This window comes from Salvelinus alpinus, chromosome 35 (genome assembly GCF_045679555.1).
Source record: "Salvelinus alpinus chromosome 35, SLU_Salpinus.1, whole genome shotgun sequence".
Taxonomy (NCBI): domain Eukaryota; kingdom Metazoa; phylum Chordata; class Actinopteri; order Salmoniformes; family Salmonidae; genus Salvelinus; species Salvelinus alpinus.
The window spans coordinates 23,742,669-23,765,853 of record NC_092120.1 but is presented as its reverse complement, the minus strand read 5'-3'; the positions used below and the strand labels follow the sequence as shown (position 1 = coordinate 23,765,853).

The window sequence follows — 23,185 nt, the reverse complement described above, 5'->3', positions numbered from 1 at the left end:
TAATAGAATACACAATGTGCAATTTCGAAATTTGGTTGTGCATCATCAGTTTTCTCTTGTTATGTCAGTCACTGATAGTCAATTAGCCCATGTCATCTAACATTTTTTTGATTACTAAATTAGTTTAGCAGCCAGCTATCTAAACTTGTTATCAGGGTGAAATACCGGCCGGGGGGCATTCATTTTGTTAGTCAGTCTCACTTCAATGTAACCCTTTCCTACAGTCAAATTACCTAGTGGCCTCATGGGTGGAATGTTATTAATATTTTTCTTAATTTCATAATTAATAAACATATCTTTATTTTTACGGTTTTGTTATATTTTAGTGTTCTGTGATGTCTATAAAGTGTAATATTGGGATGCAAACTCAAAATGTAATACATTTCAACTCTATATCTGACATGGTACAGGTGTCTTAATTTCTTTAAGCCCATAACCATGTGTCTGAGGTGTATACTTTTGTTTCAAAGTAGATTTGTTTAAGTCCTCCAAGAAACACTCTGTGTGACCCTGATTTAGCCCAATGCAGTAAAAGGTTAAATACAATTATATGATATTAAAAACAGCAACATTCTCTCTACACCCCATGGCAAAATGTATAGAATTCCACAAAATTAACTCTAAAACAAAAAATATATATCTATGCTGTCAAGAGTGGCCACAAAATTGTTTTGCTCACAGTGCGGGGTGGGGGGGAGATGCAGGAACACCCACTTGCAAGAACACCCCAAATTGCAGGACGTCACTAGTTAACACAGCCCTAAAGTCATTAACCCCGCCTATTTCTACAATTTATCTAACCTAACCCTAACCTTAACCACACTGCTAACCTCATGCCGTAAATTAAGACAAAAAGGCGAATTTCTGTATTCATAAATTTTTACAACATAGAACATTTTTACTTTGTGGCTGTCTTATCTAGTGGAAACGCGAATTGCGGACAGCAATCACACCCTTCTCAATGAGAGGGGCCTGATAGATGAGGTCTGCAGCTATAGTTTATTGGGATTCATTCGGCCCTTGAGCGAGAAGGGGGTAGCTGCAGCCCAATATGGCGATCAGAGTATGGGTGTGTGGAAAGGAGTGGGCGTTTCGAAAGCAAGCAACTAATTAGTCATACTGCACCGCCTAAAGGCCTTTCTGCATTTTAGCTAACCCTTACCCGTTTTGTGTTTGCTTTTCATGTATAGTGTAATTGTTGTTTATTGATGTGTTCATTCAAGGGCTCATCTGCGAAATAGACCGTGGTCTCAGCATGACTCCTTTAAGCTAATTATCCTAACCTGCTATGTTAATTATCTTAACCTGCTACGATTATTATTTGTTTTTTTACATAAGCTGTGTACCATCTAGCCAAAATTCCTAACCTATGGCATAGTGCTTTTGACACACCTACTCGTTTTTACACGCCCACTCCTTCCTTTCAACACACCCACATGCCCACTACTCCGGGGTGCACCTACCCATAGTTGCCTTGAGCTAGCAGGTACATCAAACATGTGCCATTCAGACTGCCTTGGTGTAGGTTTGCTCCTGGACCTTCTTAACTTGCATGGGGAGGTTTAAAAAACGGGGGAAATATGCCTACAGTAAAACAACATTTCCACCACCACGCCAGTGCTACACCAGGAAGTAGCGTTCGGCGTTCAGCCAATCATTTGCACATTGTACATATGGACCAGGGCTTGACTCTGTTTGTTAGGAGCCACCTGATTGACTGAACAATGTCAGCTACGCTTACCATGGTGATTGATTTTTTTTAAAATATATATTAAGACTGCAGGCATATTTTCCCAGTTGTGCATAAATCTGCTAACCTTTTAAATTGGAAAGGAGCAAAGCGACGCCATCGCAATCTCAATGGCAAGACCATGGTGAACCTTTGGCGCGGAAGCATGTAACTGATTGAATCAACATAGTTTCCACGTAATTTCAACCAAAACATTCAACGGAATATCGTCATTTTTTCACCCAACGTTGAACCTAAATCCATTGACATGGGGACATTTTTTGTTGAGTTCACATTGAATTCACGTTAGTTGACAACTCAACCAAATGTAAATAAAAACGAATTTGAACTGGTGTCTGTGTCCAGTGGAATATTTTTCAAGTTTTGTCCCAAAAAACAAACCAACAAAATTCTGCAATTTCAATATTCCTCACTGGATCTGGAACTCTGCACTTTTTTTTGTAAAAGAAACCAATGGTGACTCCAACCTCTGTGCCAACCCTACAATCACGGTATTGCGATGTAAATGTAAAGCAATGACAGTGTGGGTTGTTGTCATCGGTCTTTCATTTTTCTACTGAATGAATTCACAGATAGAGATCTCATATGCAATGGGTTTTTAATTAAACTTTTACATAACAAGTTTGTACAATTGGTCATTATCAGTCTTACTCAATGTAGTGCATTTACTCTCACAATTAAAGGTGCTATGACGTTTCAATATATATATATATTTGCAATCGTTGTTAGGTAGATGATGTGGGAGGAAAGTGACAAACACTAAAAACGTTTTGCTTAAAACTGTAGCAAACATGTTTGCCGGTTTAAAAAAGAATCACAAAATCATTTCACTTTTCCCCCATATTTTTTCTCTTCTCATCTCCTCCACAACTTTAGGTGAGGGGAGTGCATAGTGAAATATTGGCTCCATTTCCTGGGTATTTAATAACAAAAGTGGGACAGTATCAGAAAACAGATGGTCTCACATCAATAAGAAAGGGATCTAAACAGTAACTGAGCTACTAAAAAAGAGAAAACTATAACACTACAGACGCATCTCTCGGTATGATAAATAATAACGCAAAATATTTTGTTATACAAAATAATAACCCTGAAGAAGGCAATATGATGCCGAAACATTGGTGGTTTACCGAATACATTTCTGGGAGGCTTATACACGGTGTGCGACTATTTATTTTGTATAGTATACCAAATAATAAAACATTAGATGTGTATGCATCAGAAGCGCCTATAACAACCAAAACATTTATCATGGAGTATTCCATTACAAACAAAAATGGACAACAAAGTTTTTAATTTGAACTTGTGCAAACTTCAAGGAAGAAAAAAAGATTTAAAAGGAATATTCTAATGTTTGCACACAAAATCCTTTCGACAACTTTGGACTTGCTAGAGTACTGCCCGGTCTGTGCTGTCATTTTGATGCCAATATGTAATCAAATCGGAACTAAAGGAAACAGGAACCATCTGTGCTATTATCATTTGGCCGTTTGTTCCATTCTGGGTTCTGCTATGATAATTCAGAACCCAGAACGGAACAAACAGCCAAATGATAATAGCACAGATGGTTCCTATCTCCTGGTGTTCTTGAGAGGAACAGTGAGTTCTGCGTCTCAGAGTAGGAGTGCTGTTTAAGGAGATCAGGTCCCCCCTTATATTCATTATGATTTAAAATGCAAAACTGATCCAAGAGCAGCAATCCTACTCTGATACGCTTTATGAATACAAGCTGTGATTTACAGGAGTTGATGAGAACTACTGAAGAGGTTGTGATGAAACCCTGTAGGGGAGAGTGGGGTAAGCTGAGCTAAAGGGGTAAGTTAGGCCACTCTTGTTTTTAGGAAACCATACACAAAACATGTCTTATTTGACCAAATCTTTAGGAAGAGCTCTGTGAAGAAAGAAACCACATGGAAAAAGTGGTAAGCAAGTTAGGTCCAAAAAAATTAATTTATTGTGTTAAGAGTTTTCATGATGCTTGTACTGTATCTAAACCAGTGTAGATAATTTAAAGATTGTTCTGTACATCAGTTGGGGGTCTCTATAAGCTTCAATATGAGGTCCTAAACCTAGCATGAAAGTGCCTCCTTGTAGCTGTGTGGGGTAATATAGTCAAAATGTTTGCAATGGGGTGAAAGTTGAGCCAATGGCCATGGGGGAAGTTGAGCCAATGGCAAGTTGAACGTGTTTTCTTCTCATTATCGCTGGGATATGAGGTGACAACAGAGCCTAAGTTAAAAGATGTTTTAAAAAAGTACAAAGAGTTTGTTAGGTTTTAAGACAGTGATAAATATGCTTTAAATTATTCCAACACAAAAAAGAGATTGTGATTGTGTTGATTTGTGTTTAGGAAATTAAAGGTAGACAGGGTTTTAAAACAGTAGTGGTAATATTTAATTCAGTACAGAAATAGACGGCTTAACAGACCTTGTCCCGCAAAACTGTAATATTTACATAATTCTGATTATTTCCAGTGATACACAACATCCTGAAATAAATGTAGACATCTTTGTTAGAAAGAATACAATATTTCCCTTGATGGAGAAATGGCTCAACTTAGCCCACTCTCCCCTATCATTAAGTATATCAATGTCCTTGATGATGAAGACCATGGGTAATTAAAGTACTATGGGCCCTGCAGTAATAAACACCATGTGAAAAAGTACTGTACGTTAAAATTATGTTACACATATAGCCTAAAATCTGAAATGTCTGTGTGGAGTTACACATGGCATGACGAAATTCACCTTCTTGCTCTCTTCCACACAGACACAGTCACACACACACACACACACTCTCTCGCTCGCTCACTCTATTCTCTTTCAACTGTATTCCTTACGGTTCTCTCTTCTCTCACATGGTTATATGCCCTCTTCGTGCCAAAGACATGCTCTACATTATGCAACCCTTCCTTCTGTACCTTCACTCTCCTGTCCCTCCCCTGCTCCTCCTCCTCCCCCTCTTCCTCCATCTCTGATTGAGCCCCCACTGTTCCCAGCCTAGTGTGTCTGAATCCCTGGAGTGTCTAGTAGTACCCCCTGCTGCACAAGTACTATCCTCTCCTCCCCCGGCCTCTGGCTCTCCATGTCCCCAGAGTCCTGCTCCCTCTTCTGGGTTAGATGAAGCACCTGTAGAGGGGTCCCCACCCATGACTCTGTGGTTGTGTTGAGCACAGTCACCCTGGAGGCTGCATGGAGAGCCACGGACCTGGCGCTGCCTCTCTTTCCTGCAGAGGTGTTGCCAGTGGTGTAGTGGGTGAAGAGCTGGGAGCCGGTGGGGAGTTGGGCCAGTGTGGCCACAGGCAGGCCGGCCACATTGAGAGGCTGACCCACTGGGGATGTGGTGATGGGAGATAAGACGATGGACGATTGTGTGGTCTGGTTCTGAGGCTGGGTGGTGGAAGAGCTAGAGCGATGCAGCCGCGGGCACTTTGAGGGGGTGGTCTTGGAGAACCTGCCCATGTAGAGGTGACCAGGGCTGGGTGGGGGCTCATCCTGCCTCGGCTTCCTCTGGTCCTCCAACTGGTCCTCCAGCACTGAGGAAGGACACATGGTTGTACTGGTATAACATCGGGCAATGAACAGTGTGTGGTGTCCCGGGAGGTCTACCCCGGGGGGTGATAATAGAGGGGAGGTACGTGATGCGACGTCTGGCACAGAGAACTGGGAGAGACCGACACAGAGCCAAAGCTAAGAAGAAGGACCGAGCCAAACCTACATGATTTTCTTTGTTATGTTTATTTTATGGCCTAGTAAAGTTGTGTTTGCTGACTAAAACCTCACGGTCTCTGTGTTAATCTCTGCACACTGAAACCCAACACCCCACGGTTTACCACAAGTGAAAAAAGGAAACCTAACATAGTAATAGTCTGAATACATATCAGGTAAGCAAAAATAACTTAAGCAATGGTGTTACTTTTAGTGCAGGGATCCAAACCTATATATTGTAAGTACAGTACAAATGGTGTTGTGCAATCTAGAATCCCATAGGAGAACCCTTTGAAGAACCCCTTTTGGTTCCAGGTAGAACCCATTACAGAGCGTTCTACATGGAACCCCAAATAGTTATACCTGGAACCCGAAAAGGTTTCTACCTGGAACCAAAAAGGGTTCTCCAATGGGGACAGCCGAAGAAGCCTTTTTGAACCCTTTTCTCCAAGAGTGTACGTTTGCCCATTCCAAGCTCACATCCAAGCTTACATTCTCTCACCATTAAGAGCATTGTGGACCTGCTGCTGGTTGCCATCAATCTCACTGCGTCTCAGGTCCAGAACCCTCCTCACTGAGTCCAGCAGTCCAAACATCTCAGAAAGGGAGTTCAGTACAACAGCGTCTGACAGAACAAAACACATCACAGTAACAACAAATAGACAGGCAATTCAAATAAATCAGTCCAACAAATGAACCAATCCCCAATTATGATTTGTTTTCTACGAAACTCTTGCCAATCCAACTCTCTCTATATAAACCTGCTAAATACACTGAGTACAGGTGCTCAACAGTTTCCCGTGTGTACCAAGAATGGTCCACCACCCGAAGGACATCCAGCCAACTTGACACAACTGTGAGAAGCATTGGCGTCAACATGGGCCAGCATCCCTGTGGAATGCTTTCGACACCTTATCGAGTGCATGCCCCGACAAATTGAGGCGGTTCTGATGGCAAAAGGGAGGGTGCAACTCAATATTAGGAAGGCGTTCTTAATGATTTGTACACTCAGTGTACATGTTACCCACAGAACAGATTTTCTTTTACTCTCTGATATTTCATACACGTCAGTATTATGTAAGTATTTGTGGGAACCTGTCACAGAGTGTGTAAGCTCACCGGCTTCTTGCAGAATGGCCTTCTCACTGCGGACCTCCACTCCTCTCAACATGGCCACCAGTTCTGTGCGGAAACTGGATAACACCTCCCCCATCAGGCCAACGTCTGCTATGCCTCTCCAAAAGCTTAGACTGCCATCTAGAGAAAGGCAAGAGACGTGGCATGATTAGGAAAGTGGAATGGTGTTGGGGGAATGTGTGTGTGTATGTCAAGACGTCAGATGTGACCAGGATGCCTTTTTAGTCATCAAAGTGACTTTCCTTAGTACTGTAAGTCCCTAAGAAACACGTGTGTGTGTGTGTGTGTATGTGTGAGTGAGTGCGTGCCACCATGCGTGCGTTAGTGTGTGTGTTTATACAGTATGTGTGTGTGAACGTGTGTGCGTAAGCGCGTGCCTGTTTGCGTGTGTTTACATTCAGCTAACTATCAATGTATCCCTGTTGTTGCTATACTGACCAGGGATGATATCACCCCTTTTCCTCTTGACATGTCCATTGGCTGTGCTGGTGATGGGAGGAGCTGGCCCAGGGCTCCACTCCACTGTAGTGTAGGCCTTCTCCTCTAGCCTCTCATCTGACACTGCAGCATGGCCTCCATCTACTATACACAGAGAGCCACCAACACACATCAAACCACTCCTCCAACATCTCATGTCATCACTCATATCACTAGCTCAAATGCTGATCCAGTTCTGTTGTAGACATTTGGTTGTAAGCAGTGGTAACAACTGTGTGACTCTGCAAGTGCCTTCACAGTACAGGGTTTTCAATCCAAGTTCTATGCGCTCCTGAGGAGACCATTGAGGCCCCTAAATCTAATTGTTGTCCTACTTGTTTTCCTCCAATCACTGCCCTGTGCAGTGATAAAATAGGTGCCACACCAAAGACTGCTGAGGGCAATTATTCATTGATGTTTTGATGTAGTCCATTTCAAAATATGAGTGGTACCAGTTTACGAAGGTGAAGTGTAGTTTGTGCAGGGATAAAAACAGCAGTTGAATAAATGGCAGCCGCCACGGGATATGAGAGAGTAAATGTGTACTTAGTAAACGTGTGCTGTAGTTAGGTAAGCCCTCGGCTGATAGGCACACTGGGCAGTGTGTAGTCAGCCCTTGGCTGATTGGCTGATAGGCTCACTTGGCAGAGGGGAAGGGGGGGGCTGCATGGCGCTGCCCGGAAGGAAGCGGGTGCTGTTGATCAACACGTCAAACTTGGTGCTGCGGCAGGTGTTGGTGCACACTGTGTCATGCTGGTAGAAGTCAATCTGACCTGAGTCCATCATTTTCCTGCATAGAGGACATAAGAGAAGATTTGGGAGAAGGAGAATGGTTTAGTATATTTATTTTATGATTAGTTCTATAATAATAAACATTGTTTTCACTATATCTAATCCAGTCAGAAAATAGCTACTTCTAGTTGCGGCAATATGTGTATTACACAGTGAAATGTTTACAAGTGGTTAATGAATTCAATGTTTTATCAAAGCTTTGCTTGTAACAAAAGCTTCTGATCTGATATGTAGGGATGAAGGCAGCAGACTAAACCCCAGATGGACAGAGAACAAGTGCAAACACGAAGATGGGGTGAGAAATGCATCACCTCAGCAATTTGACAGCGTGATATGTGATCCTACCACCGCAAGAACGCTGCTTACTAACTGGTAGTGGAATGTAATGGGGCCAAAGAAAACTCCAGGTAACCCAATGCAGGCAAAACAAGAAGATCCCAGACACATATTGAACCCAAACCTGCACTTGTCTTTTTCCTAGCACTGATTCTGCATATAAATGCTTTATTTAATAACGTTTTTACTTGTGATATGTGGTTGTCTTAGCGTCTTTAGTTGTATGCACTGACTGTAAGTATCTCTGGATAAGAGCGTCTGCTAAATGACCAAAAATGTAAATGTAAATAAACCCTGTCCTCCACCCAGTAGGAGGCAGCCTACCTGAGCATCACCCCTCCCAGTCGGATGGCCCTCTTCCAGTCCTTCAGCGTGGCTTTCCCTGCCATGTGAACAAACTGCTTGGGGCTGATCAGCTGGTTATTGAACTGCAGGGAGGAGAAACAGCAATACAGAGAATCGCAGGCACAGAAAGAGTTAAATAACAATAAAAAATCTCACATGCTTTCATATCGACAATGGAAAGCAAAATTATCTATGAACACAAACACACAACCCCCACACACAAAAACAGCACACACACAGGTACACACATATACACACCAGCGTGTTTCTTAGTGACATACAGTACTTATGAACAAGTTACTTGATGACTGGTACCTTGACACATCTGACGTTGATGCCAGGACAGACAAACTTCTTAAACAGGAGGACTGCTTTGCTTTCGCCACAGGTGATGGGGTATCCATACTCAACCTCCTCACCCTCCGCAAGATTGTCTTCTAGCATCCATAATGGTCAAATACAATGTAAACACACAGTATATAATGTACACAATATCACAAGCAAGCATCCATGCATCAAAAACACAGCAAAACAAGATAATACGAATGATATATCCAGTTTTTTAAAATTACTAGATGATGTATACAATACTAATCTAATCTCCACGTTGAATGTAGTAATTCATTAAAATACTGGTCATACAAATAAGCAATAGAAACAAAGCGTCTTGTGGAATCTTACCACGATGTGTCTCTATGGCTAGGACAGTAGAGCCAGTGTCAGCGTTGTCCTCATTTGCCCTGTAGGAGGCGACAAAGTCCACTATTTCATGCAATATTCACCACTCCCACTGAGGCAGCTGTTACAATGTACAGTACATAACAGAACCTGCTATCAGAATTCTACACTTCAACGACAGTTTTATCTTACTCTTGATCTTATAACTGACGACTTGGATGTCTAGAAAAGCACACTTTGTACACTTTTAAAAAATACGTTTCTGTCACATTTGTAATTTCTTAATGTAATTACATCACGCAGTAACGATAAATTAAATGAGTTACTAATTGCAAATAGAATTTTGAGACTTTTGCGTTTTGTCCAAATGGTAACTCAAACCCTCCATCCACCCTGTTGTGTCCAGTGCCCCCTCTTTGAATTGCTGCTGTGGTTTAAAGTCTTACCCCTGTATGATGGGCTGCAGATCGAGGATGACCTGAGTCTCGCAGCTCTCACAGTGCTCCCCTTCCTCCTCCTCTTCCTTCACCATCACTATGTTCCTTGAGGACACTGTGATCTCAGCACTCGCCATGACCACTCCCTGGACTGCTGTAGGGACAGGCATATTTATGGGCATATATATTTTTATTTTATTTTAACCTTTATTTAACCAGGCAAGGCAGTTAAGAACAAATTCTTATTTACAATGACGGCCTAGGAACAGTGGGTTAACTGCCTTGTTCAGGGGCAGAACGACAGATTTTTACCTTGTCAGTTCGGGGATTCGATCTAGCAACCTTTCGGTTACTGGCCCAATGCTCTAACGACTAGGCTACCTGCCACCCCATGCATGCATTCACACACACGCACACGCACGCACACGCACACACAGGGATGCTTTTCAGCATACTGTATAGAGGTCCATGTTACGCTAGTCCAAAATAGTACTGTAGGTCCTGACATGCAATAGTAGCTATTGAGAATAGATCCATATTGAATTTATGGTACAAATGGTTCTGACTGGGCTTTCTTCTCATGTAATCAAATAATTTATCATCTGACAAAAAGTATTTTGCGTGAAGGTTATGAGCATTTACTAGTATGGGTTACCCCCTTTAAAAATATATATATAAATAGGGGTTAACAAAAACAGACTGACAGGCTTCAACAAGTTGAATTGTTCTTCCCCTAACTTTGGAATGGTTTGTAAGAAGAAATAGAGAAAACAACATTACCACTTTATTGCATGTGGTGCTAAAATCATGCCTTCTAGGTAGCTACATAAGTAGCAGACAGTGTAGTCTCTCATTGGTTATTCTGGGTGCTGAGATTACCTACTGTACTAACCAGGGTTGGGTAGCTTACTTTCTAAATCTAATCCGTTAACAGTTACTAGTTACCTGTCCAAAATTGTAATCAGTAACGTAACTTTTGGATTACCCAAACTCAGTAACGTAATCTGATTACGTTCCATTACTTTTAGATTACTTTCCCCTTAAGAGGCATTAGAAGAAGACAAACATGTATGTTACCAATTGAACGACATCTATTGCAAGATAAATCAATGTTGAAGTTTACATAGCTGGCCATATATGGATGTAAAATTTTACTTTATGGGTTGGCTATGTAGGATTCTTCTAACCGCTCGCTTTTTACTACATATAATAATATGATTAAATTCTATCTTTACATTAATATAATTTATAAATCCTAAAATTGATGTATTAACTACAGATTGCCCCTTTACCTCTATTCAAAAGTGTGCGAGTTTGAGCATGTGTCCATTAGGCCTATGGATTTATTTTTTTAATCAGCATGAATTAGATTGAACAATAAAAGCCCCACTTTTATTCCATAGGCTGGGATTCGCACTACGCAGCTGTTGCAAGAGCACATTTTTCACTGGCTGTCCACTGGTTTCAAAAACAATGATTGACAGGCAGCTTAAACTTCTTGAATTCAACCATTTTTGGGTTCAAATACCCATTTAGATTTGTGAACAGCCATCCACAACAACCACAATCCATAAAGCGCAAATAGCTAAATGAGAGAGCAGCAATGCGCCAATGTAGATATCAATAGTAAGTGATATCCGTATCACCGTAGACGACACCACTGCTGTCATCCTTACTTCCAAGCGTTTATTCAAGTTGGATAATCTTTGGATGCCGACAGCAGTAGCACCAATGCAAGACATAGCTTGGACTATAGCCTACCAAAGCCTGTTCCTGCTCTTTTCCCACGATCCATCAAACACATTTGGTGTGTCATCATAGTGGTCTCTGATCTGTGCTCAGACTTGCTCAGTTGGAACAAACTTAAATTTGTGCCTTTTTTCAATGCTGATTTGAATGTCATTGAGAAAACAGAGAAGAGTGAAATATATTTTTTCACAAACATCCTTTCTGAATTTAAAAGTAATCCTCGAAATAATCATCTAGTTTTTCAAAAATATATGTAATCTGATTACAATATTTCTAGCTGGTAAACGTAACCCTGGTACTATAACAATGTAAGTACACACACTGTACATAAAAGTAGCCCATATTACAGTGAACAAAAATATAAACGCAACAGTGTTGGTCCCATGTTTCATGAGCTGAAATAAAAGATCCCAGAAATGTTCCATATGCACAAAAAGTGTATTTCTCTCAAATTTTGTGCACAAATTTGTTTACACTCCTGTTAGTGAGTATTTCTCGTTTGCCAAGATAATCCATCCAACTGACAGGTGTGGCATATCAAGAAGCTGATTAAACAGCATGATCATTACACAGGTGCACCTTGTAAGGCCAAATTCAATGTTTCATCAAATATATACAGTACCAGTCAAAAGTTTGGACACACCTACTCATTCAAGGGTTTTTCTTTATTTTTTACTATTTTATACATTGTAGAATAATAGTGAAGACATCAAAACTATGAAATAACACATCATTTGGTAACCGAAAAAGTGTTCAACAAATCAGAATATATTTTACATTTGAGATTCTTCAAAGTAGCCACCCTGTGCCTTGATGACAGAATGCATTTCAATTAACGGGTGGCTACTTTGAAGAATATAAAATATTATTTGTATAAAAAAATGTTGGTTACTACATGATTCCATATGTGTTATTTCATAGTTTCGATGTCTTCACTAGAAAACAGTAAAAATAAAGAAAAACCCTTGAATGAGTAGGTGTGTCCAAACGTTTGACAGGTACTGTATATATTTGATGAAACATAGAATTTGGCCTTACCACTATTAGCCCATAGAAATGCATTGAATAACAGATTCATACATGGAAAAACAGATAGTCAAAAATGTCATCAAAAGGAAGTATGTTTTCAAGTGTCTGTCCTATATCTAAATTCTAAGAAAGCTTAGGATAAAAATCAAATACATTTTACCGTGGTATTATTACCTTTGACGTGGAATTGCCCTATTCACTTCCATAAATGTTTTGGCCCGGTAACAGGTTACCTTCCTACGCGTACCGTGACACTCGTAGAGCAAAACACCATCGTGAGAGTAATCTTTCCATTGATGGGTCATGTTCATTTGTAGGACAAACCGTTTGGACACTACAGACGTTTTTGTTAGAAGACGGATTTTCGAGATGTCTCCTGGCCTGACAAACACCGCTGTAGCTCTGCCACCTTCCACCGCAAATGCAGAAAGTCGAAATTGGCATGCATAACTGGGACATTTTCAGCTTCCAGGAATTGTGTACAGATCCTTGCGACATGGGGCCGTGCATTATTATACTGAAACATGAGGTTATGGCGGTGGATGAATGGCACAAAAAATGGGCCTCAGGATCTCGCCAGGACCTCAGGACCTCTGTGCATTAAAATTGCCATTGATAAAATGCAATTGTGTTCATTGTCTGTAGCTTATGCCTGCCTATACCATAGCCCCACCATGGTGCACTCTGTTCACAACGTTGACATCAGCAAACCGCTCACCACACGATGCCATACACGCGGTATGCCACCTGCCCGGTACAGTTGAAACCGGGATTCATCAGTGAAGAGCACACTTCTTCAGCATGCCAGTGGCCATCGAAGGTGAGCATTTGCTCACTGAAGTCGGTTATGACGCCGAACTGCAGTCAGGTCAAGACCCTGGTGAGGACAACGAGTGAGGACAACGAGCACGCAGACGGTTTCTGACAGTTTGTGCAGATATTCTTTGATTGTGCAAACCCACACCTTCGTCAGCTGTCCGGGTTGTTGGTCTCAGACGATCCCGCAGGTGATGAAGCTGGATTTGGAGGTCCTGGGCTGGCGTGGTTACACGTGGTCTGCAGTTGTGAGGCCGGCCAAATTCTCTAAAATTATGTTGGAGGCAGCTTATGGTAGAGAAATGAGCATTCAATTATCTGGCAACAGCTCTGTGTCACGTTCTGACCATAGTTCTTGTGTGTTTTGCTTGTTTTAGTGTTGGTCAGGACGTGAGCTGGGTGGGCATTCTATGTTGTGTGTCTAGTTTGTCTGTTTCTATGTTTGGCATAATATGGTTCTCAATCAGAGGCAGGTGTTTTGTGTTGTCTCTGATTGGGAATCATTTATAGGTGGCTTGTTTTGTGTTGGGGTTTGTGGGTGGTTGTTTCCTGTCTTTGTGTTTTCTCTGCACCAGATAGGGCTGTATCGGTTTGCCACATTTGTTATTTTGTATTCGTTGTAAGTGTTCACTGTTTATCGTTTTATTAAACATGTTGAGCACTGGCTACGCTGCGTGTTGGTCCGATCCCTGTTACACCCTCTCTTCTCGTGAAGAGGAGGAAGGCTGCCGTTACACTCTGGTGGACATTCCTGCAGTCAGCATGCCAATTGTGTTGTGTGACAATCTGTACATTTTGGAGTGGCCTTTCATTGTCCCCAGCACAAGGTGCACATGTGTAATGATCCTGCTGTTTAATCAGCTTCTTGATATGACACACCTGTCAGATGGATGGGTTATCTTGGCAAAGGAGAAATTTTCACTAGCAGTAATGTAAACTACACATTTTCTTTGAGAAATAAGCTTTTTGTGCATATGCAAAATGTCTGAGATTTTTTATTTCAGCTCATGAAACATGGGACAAACATGTTGCGTTTAGATTTTTGTTCAGTATAGTTTGCAACATTGCCAACCTGGAGGAAAAAAGTAATTCAGTTTTGTCCGAAGTGTGCTCTATACACAAAATTGACATGCATCAACATATTTTGATGGGGTTTAAATTGGCGATTTCCTAGCCATCCTCAACATAGACTGTAAAAAGAATTGTCACACACTGTTGCACCTATGACACTAATCTAGTGAGCAGTACTGTAGCTCCGCCCAAGCAAGGCATTACTGATTTACACCGGGTCTCCACCCATATTTAGCTATTTTTCTGCCATGAACTTCCCCAGGCTTACCTGTATAAGGGAATCCTGGTTCTCGACGAGGCTAGCTTAGTTGAAACCCAGGGCCGGGCCCTTAGACTCTAGGGGTATACAATATGCATTTCTTCAGTAAAAAGACAGGTGCTGCAGATAATACTGCAATCTTCGTCGAGGCAGAGGACATCTATGTGTAGCCCATGTATCTGATGCTGTCTGGCCAAAAAGAGTGTCATACTCTTTTTTTGGCAAGACAGCATCAAATACATGGGCTACATATAGTGAGACAGAGTGGCGCTGTCATTTTTACAGTTAAATAACGTCGTTACTATAAAACCTATAAAAAGAAAGGAGGGGAGGGGCGGGGGGGGGGCTCAGACTGGCCTCTGGCTGGGGCCCTCAAATCACAAAATCCAAGGGAACTTTCTCTTGGGGACCTTTGTCTGGTTCCCTGTAAGTTCTCAGGCCATCACTGCCAGGACCTTTTTTAGGAAGTTCTCAGGATGTTAATGTCACTAGTCCTTAGGACATTGTGTGATGGACCCAAGGGAACGTTCTCGAGGACGTTTTTAGGATGTTCTTGGGATGTTCGCTCATGGTCCCCTGGTGGTTTTGTCTAGTTCCCGCTTTGTCCCGGGGACAAACCAGACAAACGTGTCAACCCCTTTGTTATGAGAAGCCGAAATAAGTTCAGGAGTAAAAATGTGCTTAACAAGTCACATAATGAGTTGCATGGACTCACTCTGTGTGCAATAATAGTGTTTAATATGATTTTCTTATGACTTCCTCATCTCTGTACCACACATACAATTATCTGTAAGGTCCCTCAGTCGGAGCAGTGAATTTCAAACACAGATGCAACCACAACCACCAGGGAGGTTTTACAATGTCTCGCAAAGAAGGGCACCTATTGGTAGATGGGTAAAAATAAAAGAAGCAGACATTGGATATTCCTTTGAGCATTGTGAAGTTATAAATTACACCTTGGATGGTGTATCAATACACCCAGTCACTACAAAGATACAGGTGTCCTTCCTAACTCAGTTGCCGGAGACGAAGGAAACCACTCAGGGATTTCAACATGAGGCCAATTGTGACTTTAAAACAGTTACATAGTTTAATGGCTGTGATGGCAGAAAACTGAGGATGGATCAACAACATCATAGTTACTACACAATACTCTCCTATTTGATAGAGTGAAAAGAAGGAAGTCTGTTCTGGAATAAAAATATTCCAAAACATGCATCCTGCTTGCAACAAGGCACTAAAGTAATACTGCAAAGAAATGTGGCAAAGCAATAAAACATTTGTCCAGTTTGGTGCAAATCCAATAAGACACATTACTGAATACCACTCTCCATATTTTCAAGCATAGTGGTGGCTGCATCATTTTATGGGTATGCTTGTTATCGTTAAGAATTGGGTCATTTTTCAGGATAAAAAAGAAACAGAATGGAGCTAAGCACATCCTAGAGGAAAACTTGGTTCAATCTGCTTTTCACCAGACACTGGGAGATTAATGCACCTTGCAGCAGGACAATAACTTAAAACACAAGGCCAAATCTACCCTGGAGTTGCTTACCAAGAAGACAATAAATGTTTCTGTGTGACCGAGTTACAGTTTTGACTTAAATCTACTTAAAAATCTATGGCAAGACCTGAAAATGCTTGTCCAGCAATGACCAACAGCCAATTTCAAGCATTTTTTAAAGAATAATGGGCAAATGTAGCACAATCCAGGTGTGGAAAGCTCTTAGAGACTCATCCAGAAAGACTTACAGCTGTAATCGCTGCCAAAGGTGCTTCTACAAAGTACTGACTCAGGGGTGTGAATAATTATGTAAATGAGATATTTCTGTATTTCATTTTCAATAAATGTGCGAACATTTCTAAAAAACAAAATGTCACTTTTTTACTATGGGGTATTTATTTAATACATTTTTAATTCCGGCTGTAAGAACAGAACGTGGAATAAGTCAAGGGGTTTGAAAACTTTCTGAAGGCACTGCAAATGCCATTATGTCATGTGAGTAGTTTGGAGGAGAGCATTTTCAAAATGGTACAGTAAAAATGACTCTAGATCATAACATAGATAGTGGAGTAGTTGTACTACATTAATCCATTGAGTTTGATGACAAAGTATATGAAACGGCCCTTTAATTTATTCTTTAATATGGGATAAATGCCATTATTGTGTGTGATGTAATTAGGTTTGGAGGAGTGGACTTTGTAAATTGTGCAGTAAAGATGCTTCTAATACATAACTTGATAGAAGAGTGGTTGAAAACATTAATCCATTGAGTTTGCTGACAAAGAACTTGAATCAGTCCTTTAATTTAGTCTCCATTATAGGATAAATGCCATTATCACATATGCAAGTATACAGACACTCAACATTTTGTTATATTACAGTCCTATTCTAAAATGTTTCAAATTGTTTTTGTCCTTCAATCTACACACAATATCCCACAAAGACAAAGCAAAAACAGGTTTTTAGAAATGTTTCAAATTTACTTTGTTGAAGCACCTTTGGCAGCGATTACAGCCTCGAGTCTTCTTGGGTATGACGCTACAAGCTTGGCACACCTGTATTTGGGGAGTTTCTCCCGTTCTTCTCTGCAGATCCTCTCAAGCTCTGTCAGTTTGGATGGGGAGCGTCGGTGCACAGCTATTTTCAGATCTCTCCAGAGATGTTCGATCGGGTTCAAGTCCGGGCTCTGGCTGGGCCACTCAAGGACATTCAGAGATTTGTCAAATTAGGGTTAGGATTAGCATTGTCTTGGCTGTGTGCTTAGGGTCGTTGTCCTGTTGGAAGGTAAACATTCACCCCAGTATGAGGTCCTGAGCACTCTGGAGCAGGTTTTCATTAAGGATCTCTCTGTACTTTGCTTCGTTCATCTTTCCCTCGATCCTGACTAGTCTGCCAGTCCCTGCCCCTGAAAAACATCCCCACATCATGATGCTGCCACCATCGGATGGTGCCAGGTTTCCTCCAGATGTGTCGCTTGGCATTCAGGCCAAATAGTTCAATCTTGGTTTCATCAGACAAGAGAATCTTGTTTCTCATTGTCTGAGATTCTTCAGGTGTCTTTTGGCAAACTCCAAGCGGCTGTCATGTGCCTTTTACTGAGGAGTGGCTTCCGTCTGGCCATTCTACCATAAAGGCCTGATTGGTGGAGTGCTGCAGAGATGGTTGTCCTTCTAGAAGGTTCTCCCATCTCCACAGAGGAACTGGAGCTCTGGCAGAGTGACCATCGGGTTCTTGGTCACTTCCCTGACCAAGGGCCTTCTCCCCCGATTGCTCAGTTTGGCCAGTTGGCCAGCTCTAAGAAGAGTCTTGATGGTTCCAAACTTCTTCCATGTAAGAATGATGGAGGCCACTGTGTTCTTGGGAACCTTCAATGCTGCAGACACTTTTTGGTACCCTTCCCCAGATCTGTGCCTCGACACAACCTTGTCTCGGACCTCTACGGATAATTCCTTCAACCTCATGACTTGGTTTTTGCTCTGATATGCATTATCAACTGTGGGACCTTATATAGACAGGTGTGTGCCTTTCCAAATCATGTCCAATCAATTGAATTTACCACAGGTGGACTCCAATCAAGATGTAGAAACATCTCAAGGATGATCAATGGAAACAGGATGCACCTGAGCTCAATTTCGAGTCTCATAGCAAAGGGTCTGAATACTTACGTAAATAAGGTATTTCTGTTTTTTTATTTTGTAATGCATTTGCTAAATTTGCTAAACTGTTTTTGATTTGTCATTATGGGGTTTTGTGTGTATAAAATAGTTTAATCCGTTTTAGAATAAGGCTGTAACGTAACAAAATGTGGAAAAAGTCAAGGGGTCTGAATACTTTCCAAATGCACTGTAGGTTTGGAGGGGTGCATTATAAAAATGGTACAGTAAAGACAGATGCTTCCAATCCAACCCATAGATTGTGGAGTAGTACATTAATCCATTGAGTTTGCTGAAAAGTATTAGAAACAGTCCTGTAATTGAGTCTATAATATGGGACAACATATGTGGATGGAAACGTGGTTTGTGTGAAGTGGTAAAAGGAATTAAACCCTATCAAAAAATGATACCAAGTTATTCAAAAATTAGGAAAATCCGATGGAGATCCACTATAAAATACCAACAAACGTTTCAGAGATATTAGCCAGTATTCCCAGCGCATAAACCACTTCGGCACTTGCGTGCCTCTCTCCCTCCTTCACCCACTCAAACTGACGTTATGTTGGTGCGGCGGCACGCACACAACCAACCAATGTGTACATAGTACACACCATTCCAGACTAGGCAATCGAAAACACAACGTAAACCAACCAGAAATGATAAAATATTATTTTAACTGAATATTCTGTGTTGTTCTTACCGTTTTACTGCAGAGAATTCATCATTTGCTTGCAGAGAGTTCTCAGAACATGCGCTGTACTGCTGCTTCGCTACACTTCCTGCAACGAAGGCAGTATTTGCCTGTGAGAAGCATCTGTCCTACTGTCACGAGAAGCGGTTGTTCGCACGCGATGTGTATATCGGTCAAACTGCTCTACTAGGAGTGCACCGCTTGCTTGAGCACCACGGAATGGTTTAGAAAAGGTGAAGGCTAAATGACTAGAATAGCTCACAACAACGATACATACTGTTTTATTTGACCGCACGTATCATCATTAGGTCACTAAAGGAGTGTTGTTATAATACACATATATTATTTGCATGCAATAAGTGATGTTTGTTGACCGTGTAAAATTATTTTGCATAATAAATAGGTAGAATTCAATGCACACGTTGTACCAAAGGGTAGCGGACGTTTACAGTTGTGTACAGTAGGCTAATCATAGAGCGCACATAGTTTTATTAGGCTAATAAATTATTAGCACTCAATTAAACTCAGAAAATATAGGGAATGTGTTCTCACCTGCTCTAATGCATTTTGCACAACTCAAGTCATTTCAAGTTTTAGGGGGTGGTTGTCACTAAGCACGGATCTAGGACCAGCGTATCCCCGCGGTCGACAATAAATAACAAGTTATACTGACCTTAGATCAGCATTTATGAGTCCACATCTAGCAAGACCCCCTTATTTGGGAAAGCGATTCTTGAAGTGATTTAATTGACACATCTGGAAGCCAATGAGATCTCACTTCATCTCCCTGTGCCCAATCGTAAATATTCAATGCCTCGTAATTTAGTAAATTCTGCAGAAGTGAACTGAGTAGTGTTATCCCGGGGTTTGAGGGTTTACTTCTTGCTTTTATCCGCGGAAATCATGTTCTTGAAACCTGGACAGATTAGAGATGCTGTGAATTTTTGGATCGTCTTTAGTGTCGTGTTTATAATTGTCAACGGACAGGAGGGTAAGCTATTTATTCCCTTGTATATGTATATGGTCAATGTACAGAATAGTATAATGTTTGTATAGCAATAGACCACCAAAGACATTAGACTACCTATCTTTTTTATAAATCGCTTAAGATATTTGTATTGAGATAATTACTCTGAGCCTTGACTGGATAATGATCAAATAACTCTATAAATTGTAGGCTATTATATTTATATAATAAAAGTTGTGGAATTTAGTTGGTACTGTAAACTGAGTTTAATCGACATGAATAGCCTACATAAATGAGCATATTCACAGATTATCTTCATGTCATTTTAATGTTGTGTGGTGCTTACTTTATTGAAGATATTGTCATCACTTTCTATGTTATTTTTTTTGTTGGCTGAGGGCTACACACAATGTCCACATTTGAAACCGTTTGACATTTTCTAAAGTGGCTATTGGTGACATAAATAGACAATGTGCTCCTGCTGCAATTCCCAGTTTTCAGAAGGTGTATATCATAGATTATTGATCAATCAGATGATGCATGAGTTTAATTCAGGTTTCTTATAAAAGTCCTCATAAACAAGGTAGCTGTTGTATTTGTAAATTAAAGGTACACTGCCCTTCTTTGGTAACTCACTCTTATTGGCAAATGGTGTGAGTACCAATCCTCGTTTGGAGAAGTTCTGCTTGTGTCATTCCAAGTATTTACGACAAACTGAGCATCCTTTCCATTGCTGAGAATCCTTTCAAGTCATTACCGAGAGTAAATATTTTATGCAAAAACCCTGTCACACATACAGTTGACTTCAGCAAAAGGGGTGCATGCAAGTAGTCAACAACACTAGCTTTGATAGGGTTTAAATTAATATAAGGGTATAGTTAATGCCTAGTTGTAACAACACTGGCTCAGTGCTCCTGTGAATAACTCTCCAACACATGGGGTGGATCAAACCAAAGCCACTAATATCTTTGGGTCTGTCTGGAGCACAAAATCCCGATAGTTCAAAGGTCATCTGTGATGTCATGGTGGCATTCCATTGCAGATAGTGAACTCTCATCTGTGTTTACCTATGTGGTCCAGGGCCAGTAACCGAAAGCTCGCTGGTTTGAATACCCAACCCGACAAGGTGAAAAATCTGTCGATGTGCCCTTGAGCAAGGAACATAACTATAATTTGCTCCAGGGGCGCTGTACTACTGCGGCTGACCCTATAAAACAACACATTTAATTGCACCTGGTGTATGTGACAAAACATATATACGTATTTTTTCCCCCCACTATTCCCCACAAGAAGACTAGCAGGAAGACATGCAACAAGAAGAGAGTGTACCCCTTGTGTTGACACAGTATTTCACAATCAGGCAGGGGTCAACATGAATCACACATATATGGAAACTTACTGTGAATGTCCACGCAGATCTGGGCTCTCTTGACGCATTTTGTTTTGCTGCTGGGGATTTAGTATCTTCACAGAGGAAGATGACCAATTCATGGTACATTTCTTCCTCTGAATCACTTTGGCACCAGAGAGAAGCAAGAGACAAATGTATAAGAAAAAACATAGCAATCCTCTCCTGGTCTATGAAAAACTCAGGGTGTGTTGTCATGCTCTGATTGACACAGCAGCATTGTGTAGTGATAGATTACACAGCTAAACATCCTGTCTGGTAGTACAGACCTGTGAGGGCCTGCCAGCAAATCCCCCAAAGAAGTCAATACATTTTGGCCCAATACAGAGCTGATGATTGACTACAATTCCCGATCATCTGTCCAGTTATTACTACACTACCGGTCAAAAGTTTTAGAACACCTACTCATTCAAGGTTTTTTCTTTATTTTTAAAATGTTCTACATTGTAGAATAACAGTGAAGACATCAAAACTAAGTCGGAAGTTTACATACACTTAGGTAGGAGTCATTAAAACTCGCTTTTCAACCACTCCACAAATTTCTTGTTAACAAACTATAGTTTTGTCAAGTCGGTTAGGACATCTACTTTGTGCATGACACAAGTAATTTTTCCAACAATTGCTTACAGACAGATTATTTCACTTATAATTCACTGTATCACTATTCCAGTGGGTCAGAAGTTTACATACACTAAGTTGACTGTGCCTTTAAACAGCTTGGAAAATTCCCGAAAATTATGTCATGGCAATCGAAGCTTCTGATAGGATAATTGACATAATTTGAGTCAATTGGAGGTGTATCTGTGGATGTCTTTCAAGGCCTATCTTCAAACTCAGTGCCTCTTTGCTTGACATCATGGGAAAATCAAAAGAAATCAGCCAAGACCTCAGAAAAACAATTGTAGACCTCCGAAAGTCTGGTTCATTCGTGGGAGCAATTTCCAAACGCCTGAAGGTACCACGTTCATCTGTACAAAAAATAGCACGCAAGTATAAACACCATGGGACCACGCAGCCGTCATACCGCTCAGGAAGGAGATGCGTTCTGTCTCCTAGAGATGAACGTACTTTGGTGCGAAAAGTGCAAATCAATCCCAGAACAACAGCAAAGGACCTTGTGAAGATGCTGGAGAAAACAGTTACAAAAGTATCTATATCCACAGTAAAACGAGTCCTATATTGACATAACCTGAAAGGCCGCTCAGTAAGGAAGAAGCCACTGCTCCAAAACCGCCATAAAAAAGCCAAACTAAGGTTTGCAACTGCACATGGGGACAAAGATCGTACTTTTTGGAGAAATGTCCTCTGGTCTGATGAAACAAAAATACAACTGTTTGGCCATAATGACCATCGTTATGTTTGGAGAAAAAAGGGGGACGCTTGCAAGCCAAAGAACACCATCCCAAACGTGAAGCACGGGGGTGGCAGCATCATGTTGTGGGAGTGCTTTGCTGCAGGAGGGACCGGTACACTTCACAAAATAGATGGCATCATGAGGGAAGAAAATGATGTGGCTATATTGAAGCAACATCTCAAGTTATCAGTCAGAAAGTTAAAGCTTGGTCTCAAATGGGTCTTCCAAATGGGTCTGACCACAAAGCCCTGACCTCAATCCTATAGAACATTTGTGGGCAGAACTGAAAAGCGTGTGCGAGCAAGGAGGCCTTAAAAACCTGACTCAGTTACACCAGCTCTGTCAGGAGGAATGGGCCAAAATCCACCCAACTCATTGTGGGAAGCTTGTGGAAGGCTACCTGAAACGTTTGCCCCAAGTTAAACAATTTAAAGGCAATGCTACCAAATACTAATTGAGTATATGTAAACTTCTGACCCACTGGGAATGTGATGAAAAAAATAAAAGCTGAAAGAAATCATTCTC

At 41.1% G+C, this 23,185-nt stretch overlaps 2 protein-coding genes across 6 annotated transcripts in view; one reads left to right on the top strand and one right to left on the bottom strand.

The window, feature by feature from the left end:
- Positions 1–4,120: 4,120 nt before the first annotated feature.
- On the bottom strand, positions 4,121–19,149 carry LOC139564202 (glucocorticoid modulatory element-binding protein 1-like). 4 transcript variants are annotated; one of them, XM_071383498.1, is made up of 10 exons: positions 18,941–19,149; positions 9,669–9,810; positions 9,226–9,284; positions 8,860–8,981; positions 8,524–8,627; positions 7,713–7,861; positions 7,033–7,176; positions 6,577–6,714; positions 5,960–6,082; positions 4,121–5,285 (listed from the first exon to the last, which is right to left on the bottom strand). In XM_071383498.1, exons 2-10 carry the CDS (start codon positions 9,794–9,796, stop codon positions 4,750–4,752), a joined length of 1,503 nt encoding a protein of 500 aa, XP_071239599.1. In that variant the 5' UTR covers positions 9,797–9,810; positions 18,941–19,149; the 3' UTR covers positions 4,121–4,749. The 4 variants fall into 4 exon arrangements, with proteins under 4 accessions (XP_071239599.1, XP_071239598.1, XP_071239602.1 ...); XM_071383497.1 differs by having other exon boundaries at positions 9,669–9,813; positions 18,941–19,077; XM_071383501.1 differs by having other exon boundaries at positions 8,860–8,978; positions 9,669–9,813; positions 18,941–19,077.
- A 611-nt stretch (positions 19,150–19,760) lies between these two features.
- The window catches only part of LOC139564201 (discoidin, CUB and LCCL domain-containing protein 1), a 28,485-nt gene continuing 25,060 nt past the window's right edge, over positions 19,761–23,185 (top strand). For both annotated transcript variants that reach the window (XM_071383495.1, XM_071383494.1), the window contains exon 1: positions 19,761–19,922. In XM_071383495.1, the coding sequence (XP_071239596.1) occupies positions 19,835–19,922 (88 nt within the window). In that variant the 5' untranslated portion in view covers positions 19,761–19,834. The remainder of the gene's footprint in view (positions 19,923–23,185) is intronic.